The sequence below is a fragment of the Pogoniulus pusillus genome, chromosome 31 (genome assembly GCF_015220805.1).
Source record: "Pogoniulus pusillus isolate bPogPus1 chromosome 31, bPogPus1.pri, whole genome shotgun sequence".
Taxonomy (NCBI): domain Eukaryota; kingdom Metazoa; phylum Chordata; class Aves; order Piciformes; family Lybiidae; genus Pogoniulus; species Pogoniulus pusillus.
In genome coordinates, this window is record NC_087294.1 from 14582558 (window position 1) to 14599679 (window position 17122).

A 17122-nucleotide genomic window follows, 5' to 3' on the forward strand; every position below is an offset into this window, starting at 1 on the left:
GTATCTTGGCTGGGATCAGAAATGCTGTGGCCAGCAGCACCAGGGAGGGGATTGTCCCCTTGGACTCTGCTCTGGTGAGGCCACACCTTGAGTACTGTGTTCAGCTTTGAGCACCTCAATGCAAGAGAGATGTGGAGGTGCTGGAGCCAGTGCAGAGGAGGGCAAGGAAGCTGTGAAGGGCCTGGAGAATAAATGTGATGAGGAGAGAGTGAGGGAGCTGGGGCTGGGTAGTGTGGAACAGAGGAGGCTGAGGGCAGAGCTCATGGCTGGCTGCAGCTACCTGCAGGGATATCATGGAGAGGTTGGTGCAGGGCTCTGCTCACTGCTGACTGGAGACAGAACAAGGGGAAATGGCTTCAAGCTGAGGCTGGAGAGGCTTAGACTGGACACAAAGAAAAAGTTTTTCATGGTAAAATTGGTCAGGGAGTGGAAGGAGCTGCCCAAGGATGTGCTGAATTCACCAACTCTGGATGTGTTTAAGGCTGGTTTGGATGTGGTGCTTGGGGCTATAGTTAAGGTGAATCTTGTAGAGCAGGGTTCTAGGTTGGACTTGATGCTCCAGGGTGGCTTTGCCAGCCTGGGTGTCTCTGATTCTGACAGGACAAGGAGAATGTTTTTAACCTGAGAGAAAACAGGTTTATAAAGGATTTTAGGAAGAAGTTCCTCAGTACAAGGGTAGTGAGACTCTGGAACAGGCTGCCCAGAGAGGTTGTGGATACCTCCTTCCTGGTGGTGTTCAGGGCCAAGCTGGATGAGGCCTTGAGCAGCCCAATCTAGTAGAGAAGCATCTCTGCTCATGGTGGGGGAGGTTGGAGTAGATGATCTCTAAGGTCCCTTCTACCCTGAGCCTTTACGATTCTCCTAACACTGTTTATTTTACTGGCAGAATCCCTGCACTCAGGCATGGCTAAACAGACACTGCACAGCATTTTGGAGGGCTCAAACATGAGGCTCCCCACCATCTTTATGGGTGCTGAAGTATCTGCTGCTGTCAGCCAACACCACCCTGGTATCTTTTCCCCAGCCCAGGGTGTGTGCTGCACCACTTCCTTTCCATTCAGCCTTGTGGTTCAGTTGTCGCAGGCAGAGGCAACTCAAGTGGCCAACTGGCTGGAAAAGTGAAGCTGAAAAAGAAGAGACAGAAAATTAGAAGTGTGTTCTGTGTTGCACCAGGTAGTGGTTTGTAACAGCAGGGTGGTTAGCCTGCAGTGGTGACAGGAGAGGGGAAGAGGCATCACTCTTTCCACCAGCAACGTGTGAGGCTACTCCACTGTAGTTAAAACACACCTGTAGAAAGTGATGCTAAGAGCAAGATAATGCTCAAAGCAAGCTACACTCACACCACCTCCTAACCTGTCATCCTGGCCAGGCTGGATGTGGCTCTGGCCAGACTGACCTGGTGTGAGATGTTCCTACCCGTGGCAGATGGATTAGAACTGGATGATCCTTGGGGGTCTCTTCCATCCCAGAGAGCTGTGTGAGTCATCCAGGAGCCATCCAGGATTCCTCCAGGCTCATTCAAAGCTTCTCTAAAGCTTCCACAGGTTTATTCCTGGCAGCTTTACAACTTCACAAGTGAGAAAAAAAGCAGCAACTGAACAAATTTGAGCTCAGCCACATTAAGGAGGCTAACCCAGCACCCATGGGTGATGTCAGAGCAAGCAAGCACTGAGCCTAGCTGTGTGGAACCGGGGGGCCAGTAGGCCCCCCGGCCTTTGAGATCCTCCACCAGGCACCCAGTGTGCACCAGGGGCACTCACCAGTCCCGACGGGAGGAGGATCCCTCTGCCCAGATGGGCAAACTTGGGGCTGCTGCCTCTGCTGGGGCCCATTAAATAGGGCAGAGGGCAGGGAGGGCAAAGTGGTTGCACCTGGGGAGGGGAGGAGACTCCATCAGCATCCAGCTTAAAAAGGGGAGTGGGCAGGGAGGGCAAAGCAGTAACACAGAGGATGAGAAGAGACTCAACAGCACTCAGGTACTCTGGTTTTGGGGGAAACTGTGGTGTGGGAAAGGGGTGGTAGTGCTGAAAGGAAGGAGGTGGTAGAAAGAAGAAGATGGCGGCAAAAGGAGAGTAATGGGAGAGAAGTGAGATTAGAAAATATAATAGAAATATAAGGTGGTACTGAAACAACCTGGTTATGGCCAACCCTGCTTGGAGCAGTAAGCAGATATCTTCAATGTCTTGCTATGAGTATCCTGGGGGGCATCAAGAAAAGTGTGGCCAGCAGGTCCAGGGAGGTTCTGCCTCTGCTCTGCCCTGCTGAGACAACACCTGGAAAGCTGTGCCCAGGTTTGGGCTCTCCAGGTCAGGAGAGACAGGGACCTGCTGGAGAGAGTCCAGCAGAGAGCCAGGAGCATGAGTGGGGCACTTGAGCATCTCCCCTGCAAAGAGAGCCTGAGAGCCCTGGGGCTGTTGAGTCTGGAGCAGAGAAGGCTGAGAGGGGATCTGAGCAATGTGTGCAAACAGCTGAGGGGTGGGGGTCAAGGGGAGGGGGCCAAGCTCTGTTGGGTGCTGCACAGCAAGAAGCCAAGGAGCAATGGATGCAAAGTGGAGCAGAGAAGGTTTCAGCTGAAGAGGAGGAGAAACTTGTTTGGAGTGAGGGTGGCAGAGCCCTGGGGCAGGCTGCCCAGAGAGGTTGTGGAGTCTCCTTCTCTGCAGACTTTCCAACCCCTCCTGGCTGCATTCCTGTGTGGACTACCCTGGGTGATGCTGCCTTGGCAGGGATGTTGAACTGGATGATTTCTAGAGGTTCCTTTCCCACCTCTAAGGCTCTGTGATTTGAGGAAGAATCCCTAGGCACTTGTGCCATCCTTCCTCTTGTTTCCCCTCCCTTGGCAGTTCTGGCTACAGTTGGAGGCAGGATATTGGGGGTGGGTGGGTGAACTTCTGATCTGATCCTCTTCAATCCACCTAACTTTTGTGATGATCTCCTTTATCACCCAAAACCAAACCACACTCCTCTTTCTGTGACCTTAAAGTGACTAAAACTTCAAGGAGAGAGGGTTGAGATGTTTTAAGTTCAGAATTCAGGTTCCTGTAAGCATTAAAACCAGGGCCAAAGTCATAAGGTGGATGAAATAGTTTGCCAGCTCAGCCAATTTACGATGCACAATGTGCAATGGGGCAGAGCCAGCTCAGGATTTTATGGTGAGTGTTGTCTGTTCTGAGAAGGAAGAAATTAAACCCACATACAATGGACTTCCTGCCTGGAAGGTGAGAGGGGAGGGGAACTCAGCATCCCAAAGGATGCACTGGTAACAACCCCAAACCGAGAAGTGTGAGTCATCAAAACAGCAGAGATGTTGGAGAGCATCCAGGAAGCCAGGCTTCAAATAGGAACAGAAGGGAAGCTGTGGGGAGGTGGAAATAAAGAACAGGACAATTGAAGTTGCTGTCCCTGGAGGTGTTGACGCCAAGCCTGGCTGGGGCACTTAGTGCCATGGTCTGGTTGATTGGCCAGGGCTGGGTGCTAGGTTGGACTGGATGAGCTTGGAGGTCTCTTCCAACTTGGTTGATTCTATAAGGCTGGGTGCTAGGTTGGACTGGATGAGCTTGGAGGTCTCTTCCAACTTGGTTGATTCTATAAGGCTGGGTGCTAGGTTGGACTGGATGAGCTTGGAGGTCTCTTCCAGCCTCTTTGATTCTATGATCCTATGATTTTATGCTGTTGTTGGCTTGCAAATACATGTAAATATATCTTGCACCTGTTTACTGCCTTCTTTACTTTTATATTTAGTCCACTTCTTGGAAATACAATTTCATTCAACTCCCAAAGCGTGGAGCAGTGTAGTAAATTTACTCCAGTGTGGGTGGGAATAAACTCCCAATTTATCAGGAAGCAAATCCAGCCCACACTACTCCTGCAAAGCAACAGTCCCTTGCAGCCCTGGGAAGACCTTTTGCCACCTCATTCTTTATAACAGCCTTATTATTGCAGAATCACAGAACCTTAGAGGTTGGAAGGGACTTCCAGAGATCCCTGAGTCCAATGTCCCTGCCAAGGCAGAACAATATTCATTTGTGCTTTATGTAATGTACTCTGGGCTCAAATTATGACTCTTTCTACGACTTTCCCTGTAAAATAAATCCCATTATTTGTCAGAATAACCCCCATAGAAGCATGGTGCTGTAGGAAAGACATAACTATCTATTAGCATTAAGCATAATTGTTTATAGCATTAGGGGAAAGAATGGTAAGGAGCTGCCTGTTTCTCTGTAGCCCTCATTGAGTGGTCATTAATGGCTGTGATTACTTTGCATATCTTTAACCCTTATGTCACTAAGGGAGGGTGAGGTTAGCATCTCAGTGCCATGTGGCACACGTCAGGTGTGGGGCCTCTTGAATGGGTCTCATGGATAGATAACACTGATGTAAGCTGCTTGAGGTGAGACCTCACCTGGAATACTGCTTTCAGCTCTGGGCTTTCCGGTTTAAGAGGGACAGGGATTTGCTGGGGCAGGTTACAAGGATGCTGCAGGGACTGGAGCAGTGCCTGAGGAAGAGAGGCTGAGAGCCCTGGGGCTGCTTAGGCTGCAGAGGAGAAGGCTGAGAGGGGATCTGAGCAATGTCTATCAAGAGCTGAGGGCTGGGGGTCAGGGGCAGCCCCTGCTCATTGTGTCCATCCTGTCGTTACAAGACCTTGTCAGTAGTCCCTCCCCAGCCCTCCTGTAGTCCACTTCAGATGCTGGAAGGCCACTGCAAGGTCTCCTGGAAGCCTTTGCTTCTCCAGGCTGCAGAGCTCCAACTCTCTGCCTGTCCTGATAGCAGCGCTGCTGCAGCCCTCTGAGCATCTTGGTGGTCTCCTCTGGTCTAGGTCAAACAGTTCCATGTCCTGCTTGTGCTGGGGGCTGCAGAACATCACCCCGAGCCAGGGAGCGCAGCCGCTTTCACGCGTGCCCCTGCTTCTCGGCTGCCGCGGGCTCGGTGAGCTCCCGGGCACGGAGAGGCAGAGCACTGCGGCTGCTGCCTCCCACCACAAGGCGGCGCCAGCCACGGCCGCTGCGTACGGGACGCGCGCCAGGGCCCCGCGCGCACCGCTCCCCGCCGAGACGGACGCAGCTCCTCCGGAGGGCCCCGCCCCGGGGGTGGGGCCAGCCTCGTCCCCGCCCCGCAGGCTGCCTATAAAGGTGCCGAGCGCCGGCGCGGCGCTCTCTTTGCGTGCGGAGCGGCGCCAGGGGTAGGTGTGGCTGTACCAAAGGGGCCGCGGAGCTTCTTGCTGCGTGTTGGGGCGAGCTGGGCATGGCCGCTTGGGCTTCTCCAGCGGCGCTACCTGCGTAATACTCGAGGCTGGACCTAGCGGCTGCGGCTCGCACCTTGGGGCGGAGGATCAGGAGCAAGCCAGCGGCGGGGAGGCCGCAGCCGCGCTGCCCCTTGTAGCCGCGGCGGCGAGGGGACGGAGGGGCGAACTGCAGGTCCCGGCACACCTCCCGAGTCCCCGAGAGGGAGGCGGCAGCGCGGCCGGGCCGTTTCTGCGGCGTGCGCGGCGCGGAGCAGGCTGGGCTGGGTAGTTGCGTGGGCGGCAGAGACCATTTTGCCGGGTGGGGGCCTGCCGGGCGCGGCCTGTCCCGCGCCATTTTGGTGTCGGCCTGGCCCGGCCGGCGCTGCGAGGCCTGGGCCCGGGGCCTGCGCGGCCTGCGTGCGGCTGCCCGCCGCGGTGCGAGCAGCCCATGGGCCGGGCGCTGCGGCTTGCACTGCCCTCGGGGCTTAAAAACGCTGGCCAAGGCCATCGAGCATCACGGTTGAGAAGGAGGTGTAGTGAGGTGTGGGCTCCTCAGGTAAGGCTGGAGCTGCTTTGTGCATCAGAGGGTTTGTGCTCGCGGCTGTGTTACCTGCATGGGTTTGGAAGGCTCGACCATTGGCGGTGTGGAACCGTAAAATAGAATCATGGAATGAATTAACCAGGTTGGAAGAGCTCATCCAGTCCAACCTAGCACCCAAAATATTGTTTGGTCCACGTAGTGCAGAGTGAGAAACGTTGGAGTGTGCATGTCTGGAGCTGTGAGTGACAAAACACACTTGGATGGGTTCCTTTGGCTAGTTGAGTTGCTGGATTTAAGTAGGTAGTGTGGGGTTACAGTGAGTTTTCTGCAGCAGCTGAAATCAGTGCTTTAAAGGGACAGAAGTTTTGAGGTGATACATTTTCGTTGCTACTCCTTTGGGCTTAAGTTTAACACTAGGTACATGCAGGTGTTTCTCCAGGAGGGATTTCAAGTGAATATAGCTTTCATTTCATTTATTTCTTAAGCCTGGCTCCATTTCTTGCTGCTTCTTGAAAGACCTCCTGCAAGCTTAAGATTTCTGTCCTTGGGACCTGAGGGGTTCATATAATCAACTAAGTGTCTCATCCAGTTGATAATTACTGTCTCCTAATGGTACCTGTTAATAAGAACCAGCTGTTTTCAAGAGTTTAAGTTTGTTTACTGTTTCTTTTTAGGTGTGATGGAGAAGAAGCTTTCAGTGCTGCACAGAAGCATTAAGGTAATGGCTTTGAAATATGCAATTTTGTTCCCTGTAAACAAGGAAAAATTTCTTCTCTGTGAGGGTGACAGAAGACTGCAAGAGGTTGCCCGGGGGGGTTGTGGAGTTTCCCTCTGGGGATAGTCAAGAGCTTCAGGTTCAGGGGGGGCAATAGGAGAGGGCTACACATGTGGTCACTTGGAATTAGGAACTTACATAGAAGCACAAAATTGTTGGGGTTGGAAAGGACCTCTAAGGATCGAGTCCAACCATCAACCCACCATGGCCATTAAACCATCTCCCAAAGTGCCATGGACACAGGTTTCTTGAACACCTCCAGGCATGGTGACAGCACCATGTCCCTGGGCAGCCTGTTCAGTGCCTGACCACTCTTGGCAGAAATTGTTCCTCATGTCCAACCTAAACCTCTCCTGGCACAGTTTCAGGCAATTTCCTCTTCTTCTGTCACCTGATAGCAGGGACAAGAGACCAAGCCCCACCTTACTCCAACCTCCCATCAGGGAGCTGTAGAGAGCAATGAGGTCTCCCCTCAACCTTCTCCAGACTAAACACTCCCAGTTCCCTCCTCCCCAGCCCTGACCTCCAGACCATTCATCCGTTTGCTGCCCTTCTCTGGACACACTCCAGCTCCTTAGTGTCATTCTTGGAGTGAGGAGCCCAAAACTGAACCCAGGTTTCAAGGCGTGGTGTCACCAGTGCCCAGCACAGTGACACAATCACTTCCTTGCTGCTGCTGGCCACACTTGCTGATCCAGGCAAGGATGCTGGTGGTCTTCTTGCCCATCTGAGCACACTGCTGTCTGGATATGTTGCTGTGGTAGGGAGGTTGGACTGGATGAGCTTTCCTATCAAGTGTTAGGTGCCAGCTGAGGCCCCTGAGTGCAACCAAAAGAGAAAGCAGTTACAGTGTGTAGCATTTTCATAGTTGCTGTCAAACTGAGTCACTATTATGGGGTTCACTGAGTTAGGATCAGCCCTTAGGTGTATTGTTCTTAGTTCAATTTCTTCTGCTGTGGCATGTAAATAAGCCTGAAGTTCTGCATGATAAATCACATGGATAACTTGTGCTGAATTATGCTGAGCATGGAGATGGCATTGGGTGTGTGGTGGGGTTGATGGCAATCTAAATACATGAACATAACTGTTGAAGGAATGGTCCTGGGAACTGAATGGGCAGTAGTAATGCATGGCCACTCATGAATGTGTTTTAAATAGAATTATAGTCAACCAGCTTGGAAGAGACCTCCAACCTAGCACCCAGCCCTGGCCAATCAATTGAATAAGGCTCTTAGTGCTGTGGTCTAGTCTCGAACGCCTTCAGGGATGGGGACTCCAGCACCTCCCTGGGCAGCCCATTCCAATGCCAATCAGTCTCTCTGCCAACAAGTTCCTCCTCACATCCAGCCTAGACCTTTCCTGGCACAGCTTGAGACTGTCCCCTTGTTCTGTTGCTGCTTGTCTGGCAAGCAACAGCCAGGTGGGGACCAACCCCACCTGGCTACAAAATCCCTTCAGGTAGTTGGAGACAGCAATGAGAAGCTTGAATATCTTTGGACATATTAATGCTTGCAAAAGGCTTCAGAATCAGTTCAGAGTAATTGATTTCCAATGCTTCAACTTGTCAAGTATTGAAGAGCATCCTAGTCCAAAAAGTGATCTTTAGTGCTGAGTGGTTGTTTCTGGTGTGGTAATGAGAGGTGATGTTAGTACACAGAGGCATTGTCTTTTCACAAGGTGATTTTTTGTTTGCATTTTTAGCCCTTAATGGAAGCCCTGTCAGGAGTAGAAGAGTTCTTGGTGCACACAAGTGGATTTTCCTGAAAGCCATGTATGTTTTGAATGATGAGTGGAGATAAATTAATATGATAAGTGGTTGAGCAAAATAAATGTGTGATTAAATTAGTAGGCATGTCATTAGCTTTCAAATGGAGGTATTGTTGCATTTCAGGCATGTTTAACATGGTCTAGAACTGTGTGGGCTGGAGAGTTGTTGAAGAGTTGAGTCACTGTTGGAGGAGCTGGTAAAACAGACTAATAGGAAGCATTCAGGAGGAGAAACTTCTTTACAGTGAGGGAGCACTGGAGTGGGCTGCCCAGAGAGGAGGTGGAGTCTCCTTCTCTGAAGACTTTTCAAACCCTGTTCTGCTATATTAACTTTAACAGATTTACCTCAATATGGCTTTTGTATATTTGCACCTTAATGAGAGATTCATTTTCTTTGTCTTAACATCATCTTATATTAATCATAGAATCAACCAGGTTGGAAGAGAGCTCCAAGCTCATCCAGTCCAACCCAGCACCCAGCCCTGGCCAATCAACCAGACCATGGCACTAAGTGTCCCATCCAGGCTTTGCTTGAACACCCCCAGGGATGGTGATTCCACCACCTCCCTGGGCAGCCCATTCCAATGGCAAATCCCTCTCTCTGTGAAGAACTTACTCCTAATATCAAGCCTAGACTTGATAATATAAACAGGCACACATGGTTCTATTCTTTGTAATAAAAATGTGAATTTTAAGGAGCAATTCCTGTAATAAATTCACTTTTGGAAGTGCTGAAACAACTTCCAAATATGTGTTCAGTTTAATTTGACTCCTCATGCTTAAAACCAGTGGCTGGGAGGAGTGGGGCATGCACAGGAGCTGCAAGTAGGTTGTACTACACTCTGTATGAACATGCTGTAATTGATTCTTTTAGTCAGCTTTCTAGAAGGGGATGAACAGTCTCTAACAATGGGAATGCTGCCATCCTGATGGAAGATTTCCTTGCCACAGTCTCTAACAATGGGAATGCTACCATCCTGATGGAAGATTTCCTTGCCACTGTAGTATAACAGAGGTAATACTGATGAAGCAGCTGAAATTTGTTGTTGATTTCTATGTGTTCCCATCTCTGTGTATGGAGGATTTAAAGCTCATGTGGAGTATGGGAATATCTGAGTTGTTCTACAGCTCCCAGCCACTGAGTGGTGAATCAGAATGAAACTGTCAGCCTGATACATTGAGAAGCTTCATATGGCTCTGGCTCTTGAGATGAAACCACTTCAATTAGTTCAGAAGTCTTCTGATCTTCTGTCATTATCCCAGTTAGTGTTACTCCTAGTGCTGTCCCTCTTTACAAGCCAGATGCCACTATGCTCCAGGGTCTGAATAAGGATATTGGTGCCCTGTGTGGCATCTTAGTCTCCAAACTGGTTAAAATAAAGAACTGTCTTGATAGCTGCACCCAAAGGGTGGCTGTCAATGGGTCTGTGTCCAAGTGGTGCCCATCAGAGATCAATACTGGGACCATTCTTGTTTAGCATCTTTGTCAGTGACATGGACAGTGGTATTGAGGCACTGTCACCAGGTTTGCTACTGACACCAAGCTGTGTGGTGTGGCTGAGACACTGGAGGGAAAGGATTCATCCAGGACAGGCTGGAGAGGTGGACCCAGGCCTCAGCTGTACTTAGGTCAGGGAAATCCCAGGCTCTGATATAGGCTGGGCAGTGACAGGTTGAGAGGAGCCCTGAGCAAAAGGACCTGGGGGTGCTATTGGATGAGAAGCTCAACATGAGCTGCCAAGCAGAGCCTGGGCTGCAGTGAGAGAAGTGCGGGCAGCAAGTCGAGAGGAGTGATGCCGCTCTTGTATTCCACTCTGGGGAGACCCCACCTGGAGCAGTGTCCACTTCTGGAGCCTCTTACAGGAAAGATCTGGAGGTGCTAGAAGGTGTCCAGGGAAGGGCCATGAGGATGAGCAGAGGGCTGGAGCTGCTCTGCTGTGAGGACAGGCTGAGAGAGTTGGGGCTGTTCAGTCGAGAGGAGAAGGCTCCCTGGAGACCTTCTTGTGGCCTTCCAGGATCTGAAGGGAACTATGAGAAAGCTGGGAAGGGACTTTTTAGGCTGTCAGATAGTGACAGGATGGGAGGAATGGAGTAAAGCTAGAGGAGATTGAGATTGGATGTTAGGAAGAAATTCTTCAGCACGAGGGTGGTGAGAGCCTGGCACAGGTTGCCCAGGGAGATGGTGGAAGTCTCATCCCTGGAGATTAAAGCCAGACTGGATGTGGCTCTAGTCAGGCTGCTCCAGTGTGAGGTGTCCCTGCCCATGGCAGGGGGGTTGGAACTGATGATCCTTTAGTCACAGAATTTTAGGCTTAGAAGGTACCTCAACTCCTCTCAGGTCCCTCTTGCCATGGATATGTGCTGTGGCAGAAGTTTGTATCCTTAGAGCAGAGAGTAGACTGCTATAAGTTGAAGTGTCCTGTCTTAAGAGTGGCTAAATAAGAAACATTAGCTGGGTATTAAGTGCCATGGTAAGGAAGTGCTGTCAGTGTTGGAAAGCCAGTGATGGCATTTGCATTTTGATCCTCTTAGGGACTGCTGAGAGCTCACTCAGATGTAAGCACTGAGGAACATGTTAATGATTACAGGTGGAATTTGGTGCTGAATTGTAATGAGCTCTAATTATATTAAAGCTGTTTCAGCTCCAGAGCTAAATGAATTCAAAAGAGCTAATAACAACATTAGACTTGCAGCAGCCAAAAGCATGCTTGTGAGTGCTTTACCGTGCATTAAGGGCTGGTAATGGTTTCTCAGTAGAATGTTTAGCTAAGTATGGGAATTTAGTATTTTTCAATTAAATTGACTTCAGCTGCACTGTTTCTTGAGTATCTGCAGGTGGCTTCTGGTTGAAGTCAATCTCAACTGCAAGGACAAGTTCTGATTTTTATGTCTTGCTGCAGGATAATTTTATTCCACTCCTTACTATAGAACAGTCTGGGTTGGAAGGGACCTCCAAAGCCATCCAGTCCAACTCCTGCACTCAGCAGGGATATCCTCAACTAGAGCAGGTTGCCCACAGCCCTCTCCAGCCTCACCTTCAATATCTCCAGGCATGGGCACACAACCACCTCCCTGGGCAACCTCTTGCACTGTTCCTGCAGCCTCATGGTGCAGAACCTGCTCCTAACATCCAATCTCAATCTGCTCTGCTCTAGTTTGAAGCCATTGCCCTCGTCCTGTCCCTGCAGCCCTTTGCAAACAGTCTCTCTGCAGCCTTCTTGCAGCCCCTTCAGGCACTGGCAGGCTGCTGTTAGCTCTGCCCAGAGCCTCCTCTTCTGCAGGCTGCACACCCCCAGCTCCCTCAGCCATCTTCATAGGAGACATACTCTAGTACTCTGATCATGGGTGTGCCCCTTCTGTGTTCCTGTGTTGGGGGCTTCAGAGCTGAACAGAGTACTGCAGGTGGGGTCTCCCAAGAGCAGAGGGGGAAGAATCCCCTCCTGCGGCCTGCTGGCCATGCTCCTTTTGATACAGCCCAGGGGATGATTTGCTTTCTGCTTTGCAAGCACACAGGGCTGGTTTTTGTCGAGCTTCTTACCAGCCAGCACCTCCAACTCCTCCCCAGGACTGTTTTCTCTCAGTTCTGCTCAGCCTTTATCTGTGCTTAGGAGATGCTTCTGTAGAAGCTGAGAACCAGGGGTGAGCTAAGTCTCAGAAATTAACTCTCTTAAAAATTCTGATAGGAAAGGAGGTGTTAGGCTTGGCTGGTTGGGATTCACACTTGGTTGGTTGGTTTCCCTGGATGTTTTTAAGGCCAGGCTGGATGTGGCTCTGGACAGCCTGATCTAGTGGGAAGTGTCCCTGCCTGTGGCAGTGGAGTTGGAACTGGATGATCCTTGAGGTCACTTCCAACCCTGACTATTGTGTGCTTCTGTCAAAGTTCAGAACAGGTTGGCAAGTGCTGCAAAATAAACCTTCACGTGGTGTGAAGGGTTAACCCTCCTAGGGTGGTCCCAACCTGACCCCAGGTGCTGCTGACTCCTCCCTGGGGGTGGTCTGAACCTGACCCCAGGTGTAGTGGTTAGCCCATTCCCACTTCCTATCTAGGCCCCTTTTAAAAACAGGAACTTGCTGTTTCTGTCTTTGCCGTGCCTGACAGCACCACCTTTGTTCCTGCTGCTCCCGTTTTGCCCTCCCACCACATGGTGGACCCCCACCACATCCATCACCATCAATCTGGTTGTATACATATTTGGTATCTCATTTCCTTTCCTTATACCCCTTTGTAACTCTTCTACCTTAAATACCTTTTCTTTACTGTTAAAGTTGTTCTTACAGTCTTGCTTCATTTTGGAAGTTATTCTTTGGATGTTTGACTCTTTTTTTCCTCTCTACATCTAATTCCTTTCTTTTCAAAAGGGGGAGAGGGGAAAGCATCCTATTAATGTATTCTGTTAGGTCTTTGAGTCTCAGGGAAGCTTAAATCAAACCAATATATGTGGCATGTCTGAATTTTCACTGAACTTCAGGTGTAGTGACACTAATCCAGCAGCTGTCTGATAATGCACTTTGGTCTGTGAGACTAAATAGATGGGAAGTTGTATTTTTGAGTGATGGAAGAGCTTCTCTGAACTAAAACATCTCTTTTCTTCACAGGAAGATGGTCCAAAATATAAGAACAAAGGTTTTTAGCTCCATCAGGTATGTAACTGAACATCTTCTAAACATTCTGAAGTAACTGCTTAGTTTGGCAGTTTTTTTGTGTTCTGATAGCTGTTGATGAACTTAATTGGTACAGGTTGGTGTAGAAATGAATTCTATATGTAGCTGGGGTAGAAGAACACTTCTGCCCCAAGGCACAGTGTGTGCTGATGGCTCTGCCTGCCCTGTTCAGCTTTCAAACCTGCCATGCAGAGTATTTTTTTCACACTGTTTAATGTCAGAACACTAAAGAAAGCTTAATTTTATTTACTTCATCAGAATCCCTAAGGAAAAACTACATTTCCACTGGGAATATTTACTTTCTCCTTTACCAGTTAGGTCTCATCTGTGATGAACATATCCCGAACCTGAACTCTGTGTTGAAAAACATAATACGGATCCGGAATCTGAGATGAGACCCAAGCCCCCCCCAAGATGGGATTGAAACGTGCTGGGAAGTGTTAATACAGTCATGGAATCATTCAGGGCTGGAAGGGACCACAAGAAGCAGCCAGTTCCAGCCCCCCTGCCATGCCCAGGGACACCCTACCCTAGAGCAGGCTGCACACAGCCTCAGCCAGCCTGGCCTGAAACACCTCCAGCCATGGGGCCTCAAACACCTCCCTGGGCAACCCATTCCAGCCTCTCACCACTCTCATGCTCAACAACTTCCTCCTCACCTCCAGCCTGACTCTCCCCACCTCCAGCTTTGCTCCACTCCTGGCACTCCCTGATATCCTGAATAGTCCTTCCCCAGCTTTTTTGTAGCCCCCTTCAGATGCTGGAAGGCCACAAGAAGGTCACCTGGGAGCCTCCTCTGCTCCAGCCTGCACAGCCCCAACTCTTTCAGTCTGTGCTCACAGCAGAGCTGCTGCAGCCCTTTGAGCATCCTCCTGGCCCTGCTGGCCACACTTCTCCTGCTGCAGCCCAGCCTCTGGTTGCTCTCTGGGCTGCAAGTGCACACTGCTGGCTCCTGTTGAGCTTCTTGTCCACCAGCACCCCCAAGGCTACATAATGACATCTACAGATTTTTTTCAGGGCTTTTTACAGAGGTGTTCACCACTTAACAATTGGTAATGGGTTTAAAGTGGCAGAGGGGAGATTGAAAGTGGGTGTTAGGATGAAGTTGTTTGCAGTGAGGGTGGTGAGACACTGGCACAGGTTATCCAGGGAGGTGATCAAGGCCAGGTTGGATGATGCCTTGTGTGACCTGTTCTAGTGGGAGATGTCCCTGCTTGTCTTTGAGGTCCATTCCAACCTAAACCATTCTGTGTGCACCAAGTGTGTGTTGACTTACAGATTGAACTTTCTCCCTTGAATTTCACTTAGGTGTTGTTCTCTTTTTCCAGTGTTGAGTTGGAGCACCCTGAGCTGACAAAGGTGGATGAGCTTCAACTGGAAGCAACTGTTAACACCTGAAGACTTGTTGTGTGTTGGGAGTGAGATCCAATGTTGTCCGAAGCTTCCTGAAACAGCTGCTGCAGTGTTGAGTGGATACTGCTTTCAGATGTGTGTGAACCAAAATCACTGTCTGCTTATTCAGATTAACACTTTCCCTCCAAAACATTGAGCTGTCCTCCATAGGAATGATAGCAGCAATAGTAGGGAAATGATTGAGCTTCAGTATTCAACACACAGAGTAAGTTCCTGGAAGTCTTTTCCCTTTTAAATATCTTAGGGAATGCAGACTTGTGATACTGAAGAACTGGTGTCACCCCCAAAACGTTGGAACTCAGAGGTAGGCTTTGTAAAGATGAGAAGAGAAGATGGGTGCACAAATTCAGACCAGTGAGTGCTTCCCGAGGCTAGAGCCATGCAGGAGACAGCAGGAAGCACAAAGCACAGGAGGTGATGGTGATGTGGAAGCATAAACATGAAGCACTGGTAAGGAAAAGATGCTAGAGAAAAGGCAAAGTTTGAGGCTGGCATTGCCTTCTGTATCAAGGGAGAGGAATCTGAAGGGGTTTGTGGCCTGCCATGGCACTTGAGCATGATCCCAGGATGTTAGGGGTTGGAAGGGACCCAAGGAGATTAGTCCAACCCCTCTGTCAGAGCAGGACAATCCTATCAGATTGGAGGAATGCATCCAGACAGGATGATACGATTGGTACCACAACAAGGGAACTGCCCTTTGGGGGATGTGCTGCCAGCATTGCCTGCTTGCTGTGTGGGGAAAATAGGTCAGTGTGAGAAGAGAGCATGCACACAAACTTGTTTTGAGCAGTCACTTGAAGTGTGGCATCAGTCAACATCTTTGCTGATTTCAGGCAATTGAGGCTGTCACAGAGGCTTGGGGCAGCATAAACTGTGCAGCAAGTAAATGAGATTTTAAAGACCTGATGTACTTAGGATGCAATCTGCCTTAAAATGTGACTCAAACCTAATTGTCAGGAATGCCTTCTGAAGGGAGGAATGAGAGAACAGCAATACCTAAAAGTGTGTAGAGCTGCACTTAATGGAGCATTTCAAAGATCACCAAAGCACAGGAACAACTACCCTGTATTCTGAGGACAAAAATGTCTTGGATGCCAGCAGATGTGGATGGAGAGCTGGAGGAATTGCTATAGCTCCTGGAATGTGCCTGTTTCTAAATGTAAGAGTCTTTGTACATCCTCATTCTAAGCAGCATCTTAAAGGGCAAAATGCTGCCAGAAGCAGTGTCTGAAGTATTAGGAATGTCAAAACCAAGCATCCCTGTGGCTGTTGGAATGTGCACAAAGAGACCAGTGGAACTTTAGGACTGGCTTGTTGATAGGCTGTAACCAGCCAGTGTGGCTGTAGCTGTTCTTTTCAGCAAGCAGCTGTACATGCACTACAGCACTGCTCTCAATGGGATCCCTGATTTTTCTGTTAACAAATAGGCCTGAGAAGAGTAGGTGTTGCCATGTGCCAGTGTTTGTACATGCTCTTTATTGAATAAAACTGAGGATGTGAGAAACAGCAGGTCTGTAGTCTCACCACAGTGTTCCTTGACAGCTTGTGCCTGACAAGAGCTACAGGGGCAGCCTGACCTTGCTGCCTTGGCTGCTGCAGTATGTACTGGACAGCTAACAGCCCACACTGCTCCAGTGACTTCTGGACACCAAACTTGGGTTGTGACTGCACTTCAGAAGTGGGAAGGGCTCAGTCTGAATCTTGTGCCCACTGCAATTCTCTGAAAAGCCTTGAGTGCTGTTGACAGCATCTGGTGAGGCCACTTGGATGGTAAGTCAAAAGGTTGCCAGTTGTAGCTGGGTAAGTCTTTTCTGCAGGTAAAGATGCCCAGACCAGAGAACTGAATACAGCATCAATATTTGGTGAGTTCTTGGTAGTTGCTCTGAAAGGATCTAGTGTAAAGCTGCCAAGTTCTTGTCCTTTGGGCTGATGCTAATAATAGGGAAGCTTTTAAGCAGATCCTGCTGTGTGCATGTCCACTGAGAATGAGTTGCTCTGAGGATTTCTGGGATCAAATGAAAGGCTAGAGATAAGTTTCAGGATTGTGGGTAGCACTTCAGGTACTCCTACTTCACAACAATCTTGTTCTTTATGTTCTGAAACTTCCTGGGGATGGTTTCTGATCTAACATTGACAGTGTTAGAGGTACCAGAGAACTGTGTCAAGTAGTGGAGGCTTGTCTCTAGGAGTAGTGTGTAATGGAAAAGATGAACTCTCACTTGGCAGAGAAGAAGGTAGCTGTGGCCAGAGTGAAGGCAGATTGGCTGTCAGATGAGTGGTTCTGTGCTTTAGGGCTGCAGAGGATGGGTAACCATTGAAAAACCTTGCATTAGTATTTAAGATGGAAGGAATAAGACTTGTAAAGACTCTCTTACTTGCTTTGTGGGGGGGATATATCAGGCATTGGAATGGGCTGCCCAGGGGGATAGTGGCGTCACTAACCCTGGAGGTGTTTAAAGGTGGTTTGAATGTAGTGCTTGGGGCTATGGTTTAGGGTGAACCTTGCAGAGTAGGGCTCTGGGTTGGACATGGTGATCCTAATGGGCTTTTCCAACCTGAATGTTACTCTGATTCTGTGATTTTCCTTAGGTGTTTCATACAAGTGACTGAGCTAAGAGCATAGGAAGAGTTCTGTGATGTGAGGAGTCTCATGCTGTGTGTTGCACAGAAGTGACTTCAGTAAACCTCATTCTTACAAAGTAACTTTGAGAGGCTGTGTGCAAAGCTTTGATTTTAAACTACC

At 49.4% G+C, this 17122-nt stretch overlaps 1 protein-coding gene, 1 long non-coding RNA gene and 1 other non-coding gene across 11 annotated transcripts in view; 2 read left to right on the forward strand and 1 right to left on the reverse strand.

Annotated features, from left to right (window-relative positions):
* Positions 1 to 767: 767 nt before the first annotated feature.
* Positions 768 to 1799, reverse strand: LOC135189218 (uncharacterized). The gene is made up of 3 exons (XR_010307974.1): positions 1761 to 1799; positions 1397 to 1567; positions 768 to 1124 (listed from the first exon to the last, which is right to left on the reverse strand). It is a non-coding gene; the product is annotated as an uncharacterized LOC135189218 (long non-coding RNA).
* Positions 1800 to 1941: 142 nt separating this feature from the next.
* Positions 1942 to 17122, forward strand: part of SYNCRIP (synaptotagmin binding cytoplasmic RNA interacting protein) — a 54486-nt gene continuing 39305 nt past the window's right edge. For 5 of the 9 annotated variants that reach the window (XM_064169445.1, XM_064169447.1, XM_064169448.1 and 2 more), the window contains exons 1-5: positions 5162 to 5179; positions 6437 to 6480; positions 9179 to 9319; positions 12901 to 12945; positions 14295 to 16149. In XM_064169445.1, the coding sequence (XP_064025515.1) occupies positions 16147 to 16149 (3 nt within the window). In that variant the 5' untranslated portion in view covers positions 5162 to 5179; positions 6437 to 6480; positions 9179 to 9319; positions 12901 to 12945; positions 14295 to 16146. Of the gene's footprint in view, positions 1977 to 5161; positions 5180 to 6436; positions 6481 to 8238; positions 8309 to 9178; positions 9320 to 12900; positions 12946 to 14294; positions 16150 to 17122 lie in introns of those variants that run through there. The other 4 variants (XM_064169440.1, XM_064169442.1, XM_064169441.1 and 1 more) reach the window with 4 other exon arrangements.
* On the forward strand, positions 13289 to 13359 carry LOC135189302 (small nucleolar RNA SNORD50). The gene has a single exon (XR_010308028.1). It is a non-coding gene; the product is annotated as a small nucleolar RNA SNORD50 (small nucleolar RNA).